Genomic DNA, 4,896 nt, shown 5'->3' on the forward strand with positions numbered 1-4,896 from the left:
GAAACGAAACGGCAAGTGTGGAGCAGAGCATATTGATTTTGATAGAACGGAATTCGAAAAGCAAAAACAAAATTTACGTACGTTTTTACTTATATGCGGATGCTATCAACTGTAATAAATTCGCCTTAGGCTACATACTACACCCAATTTCACAATTTAACACGCGGCAGTTCATTTTCAATAGTTTTTTTGGTTTAAGTCTCACAAATCACAATATTACAAGCTATTCACTGAATTTTCACAAACATGTAATTTCTCCTCCTGTTGTTTGTTTTGTTCGTTTATTTTGTATTGGAAAGGAGCCTGCCGTTAGTAATGTAATGTTTTGGAAAGGAGGCACCTTTAGTATTCTATGCACTTGACGGAACAGAGCTGGCAGCACTTTCAAAAACATTCACATTGTGAATGGCACTTCGATTTTGAAGCAGAAGTGCGGTCACCGAACAATATTTGGCAAAGTAGATTTTGCAAAATAATTGAACCCTGAATAATTAGGTAAAAGTTGTAAAATATATAAAAATGGCCTTACGTTTTACACAGCGTTTATTGCAAAATCAAGTACCGTTTTTAACGCGCGTGAGTATTAAATACCAGCAGAATATATATAAACCCTTAGTTCTACGAACTAAAATTACATAAGAAACAGCTAGCAAAAAATGTATTAAATTAACTTATCAATAATTTTTGTGCTAATACAGGGTTATCCGCTGTTAGTGACCAAAGAAAAAACCGAAGATGTAGCACACACAAAATCGTCGCTTCAGAAAAAGTGGTCGGTAAGTATATCCTTTTTATTGACTGGCGCTTACCTACTCGTACATAAATGTAAACAAAAGTGAGGTTAATCCGAGTTGTTCTAACTGTCTAGGGTGTTGATATACCATCTGCGCAATATGGTGGACGTCACGCTGTCACAATGCTACCAGGGGGCGGTATCGGTCCAGAACTAATGCATTACATTCGCGAGATCTTCCGTTTCGTTGGGGCCCCGGTCGATTTTGAAGTAATAGAAATTGATCCTTCCACCGAGGGTAATGAAGATTTGGATTATGCCATTACTTCGATCAAGCGTAATGGTGTAGCCATTAAAGGTAATATTGAAACAAAATCGCACGGCTTGGATGAGGTTTCCCGAAATGTCGCCATTCGTAATGAACTGGACTTGTATGTAAATGTCGTACATTGCCGTTCATATCCCGGTATTCCCTCCCGTCACAAGAACATAGATGTCGTGCTAATTCGTCAAAATACCGATGGTGAGTATGCTATGCTGGAGCATGAATCAGTGCGCGGGGTGGTAGAAAGTATGAAGGTCGTAACTGTGGAAAATGCTGAACGCGTGGCACGTTATGCATTTGAATACGCACGACAGAATAATCGAAAGAAGGTGACTACCATTCATAAGGCCAATATTATGAAATTATCTGATGGGCTCTTTCTCGACGTGGCCAAACAAGTACATAAGGAATATCCTGAGATTGAGCACAACAACATGATTATTGATAACACATGCATGCAATTGGTTTCCAATCCACATCAAGTAAGCTCATATGTATTTTTCGTTTGATTACAATGTTTTACTAATTTTTTTATAGTTTGATGTCATGAACATGACCAACTTGTATGGCACTATCGTTTCCAATGTTATTTGCGGTTTGATTGGCGGTGCCGGTCTGCTTTCGGGCGCAAATTACGGCGATCATGTAATCCTCAATAAACTATTGCAATATTCCTTTAATTAAATTTTTATTCTTATAAATATTTTAGTTTGCCGTTTTCGAACCCGGCACCCGTAACACTGGTACAGCTATTGCTGGTAAGAACATTGCCAATCCAGTAGCCATGATCAATGCCAGCGCAGATATGTTAAACCACTTAGGGCATAAGGAGCATGCGCGTGTCATCTATGAGGCGACCTACGAAACTGTAGTTAATGATGGAATTCGCACACCAGGTTTGAAAAATCAAATAATATTTAAGTAATACTTCTTTACACGTGTTTTCTTATTCATCTAGATTTGGGAGGCACCGCCTCCAGTACCGATGTAGTGGAAAATATTCTTAAGCTTTTGGCCAACAAGCGCGTGAACTGGTAAAGCAATTAGATACACTCATAATTAGACTATCAAGTGCCTGCGTGCAATTGTCCAGTCCACCTCTGACAATTTTCCCAATGACAATGTATTTTCACTATTATGATGTACTTACTTAGTTTAAAAAGAGATTTAACTATTCAATGCATGCTTATATAAACTATGCACATTTGACAATCTTAATTCAACAGTAAAAGCTAAGAAACTGAATTGTTAAGCACACATATTTTATATTTCTAAAAATCTACACATTGAATGGCTAAATTATTTACAAGTACTACCTAGTACGTCAATTATATATTATTTTCATCTAATTATGTGATAACATTTAAAGTGTTAAATCTGTATTTATATATCATATATATGCTATTGCATTAACTTGTAACTTGTTATGTTTGTAAATTTCGTATATGCTTGTTTTAGTTTTATTTATACTAATTACAACCAAACAACTAATTTTAACTTCCAACTCCAACATGCTTTTTCTACTAACTCTAACTAACTAATCTTCTGTTATATTTCGTACTTTATTATTTGGAGTCTGTCAAATAGATTTCTTATAGAGTTGCTTACACACTTTTTCTTACCGTATTCCATAACATTAAAAATGCACCTATTTTTCCCCGACATAGGTTAACCAATCCTGCACCACAATATTGTACACACATTCGCACTTGATAAGTAAATTGGTATTTAGTATGTTGCACCTTTGTATCTCTACCTTGTACTTTTGGTTTCGGCAGCCTAAGTGGCTTCTCCAGCTATGCGTTTGTAGTCTTTATAATTATTTTTATTATATTGACTGCATCCTTTATGCAATGCTTCTTTATTAAATTGATTCGATATTTATTTCAAATTATACTTTTTGTTACATACGTTATTAAATTTGCTAATTTCTATCACAAAAAAAAAAAACAAATCTACTTTCACGCTGCCTGCCCCGCACATTGTATCCGATATCCGTCTAACTGTCAACCAATAACAAAAACTGGTTATGTGGGATCCCACACAATGCACCGCTACACATAATAGGCCCCAAGGACAATATCGCGATTAAGTTAAAAACCAAAATTAGTTCACCTTAGTAAAAATTTATATAATTTTACGAAACCCCGGATTAATGCCGATAGTTGACTGCTGTTCATATGTATTATGTATATTTATATATGTTTAACAACTCCAACTGCATTAGGAGCCAAAAAGTTAACCGCCAGCACTTAATCCACAGCAACTAAGCAAATTGGTACAAATGTTGAAAAAATTATAAGATTTGAAAAACCAAAAAAAATTAGGATGCCCAAATCAAAATCCAAATTATACGCCTATCCGCCAAAATGCAGTATATTGTTGTTAAATCCGCCCGGCTCGATGCCCAAACCTCAGCCCGATCGTGCTCTACTAATGCAAAAGCGTGTCACCTCTGTAACTCCTTGTGTTGCGTGTCAGCGTAAAAGAGTAATAGAGCAGCAGGTAATTTCATTAAGGAATTATAAATATCAGAAACTTTCTTCATGCTGCATTTATATTACTAAACTCTTTTTAATTCTTACAGATTCCCAATTGGATACTTGGATACTGGTGTGAAAAATCTGCACAACAGAACACAGCTTGGCTTTTGCGTGGCGAAAGAGCTTCTGCACGTTTTCTTTTTTGTTTCGACTGGCCTCTATCAGAGTTTTCCCTTGCAATATAACCCTGAGAACATGACTAAATAAATATTTAAGCAATATATTTAGTGTAAATTTGTTTGTTGCCATCTCTTTATATTTTTAAATTGTACTACAAGATTTTGATTAATTCTCATTTTCCGCTTATTGTGCTCTTAACGTATACAAAGAGAAAACACTACATATTTTTATGAATCAATGTACTAATTATATTTTTACTTTTTTGGATTTCATAAGAAAAAAGCTGCTAAATTAATTTATTTTTTATCCTATGGTAATTAGATAAAATGTATTCCTCTTAATATATTAAAATCTCATATGATGAGCAAAACCAGCCTTGTTCGCATTAATAAAGTAGTTGTAAACGAAACCTTTATATCGAGTGTTTTTTAAAAGCTTAAGAACTTAAAATGATAATACAAAACAGAAATATTTTTAGAATCATTTTTTTATTATAATCTGGTAGATCCGACATATCTCCGCCGCTTCTAGGAGTTACATGGTCCATTGGATCCATCCAATCTTTTACTACTTTTTCCAATAAAGCTGAATAATAATTCTAAATTAGCCCAATCAGCAAAAGTACGACGCAGGCGATGGACATTTGGACTCAATTCTTGCTCGAGCTGTATTTTATAGGCACGTAAGGAAAGATCTTTACCTACCGATAACCGTTTACGCGATTTTGGCCGAGTTTAACAAAGCGCGCCAGTCGTTTCTTTCTCGTGCTAACCGGCGCCAATTGGACACACCAGTGAAGCCAAGTCCTTCTGCACTTGATCTTTGCAACGCAGAACAGGCCTTCCTCCTCCTCTGGTACGACCAGCTGGCACCGCATCAAATCTTTCAAAGCCGGAGCGTTTGTATCTATTCGGACGACATGACTCAGCCAACGTAGCCGCTGGATCTTTATTCGCTGTGCTACGTCTATGTCGTCGTAAAGCTCATACAGCTCATGGTTCCATCGCCTGCGATATTCGCTGTTGCCAACGTGCAAAGGTCCAAAAATCTTTCGCAGAATCTTTCTATCAAACACTCAAAGCGTCGCTTCATCGGGTGTTGTCATCGTCCAATCTTCTGCGCCACACGTTAGGACGGGCATGATAAGAGCCTCGTAGAGTATTAGTTTTGTTCGT

At 36.4% G+C, this 4,896-nt stretch overlaps 1 protein-coding gene across 2 annotated transcripts; it reads left to right on the forward strand.

The window, feature by feature from the left end:
- Positions 1 to 399: 399 nt before the first annotated feature.
- On the forward strand, positions 400 to 4,136 carry LOC128871829 (isocitrate dehydrogenase [NAD] subunit gamma, mitochondrial). 2 transcript variants are annotated; one of them, XM_054113922.1, is made up of 8 exons: positions 400 to 576; positions 699 to 776; positions 869 to 1,540; positions 1,596 to 1,703; positions 1,768 to 1,954; positions 2,017 to 2,092; positions 3,126 to 3,563; positions 3,646 to 4,136. In XM_054113922.1, the coding sequence occupies exons 1-7, from the start codon at positions 520 to 522 to the stop codon at positions 3,148 to 3,150; spliced, it is 1,203 nt and encodes a 400-aa protein (XP_053969897.1). In that variant the 5' UTR covers positions 400 to 519; the 3' UTR covers positions 3,151 to 3,563; positions 3,646 to 4,136. The 2 variants fall into 2 exon arrangements, with proteins under 2 accessions (XP_053969897.1, XP_053969899.1); XM_054113924.1 differs by lacking the exon at positions 3,126 to 3,563.
- The last annotated feature ends 760 nt before the right edge of the window (positions 4,137 to 4,896 follow it).

Source organism: Anastrepha ludens, chromosome 2, assembly GCF_028408465.1.
Source record: "Anastrepha ludens isolate Willacy chromosome 2, idAnaLude1.1, whole genome shotgun sequence".
Lineage (NCBI taxonomy): Eukaryota > Metazoa > Arthropoda > Insecta > Diptera > Tephritidae > Anastrepha > Anastrepha ludens.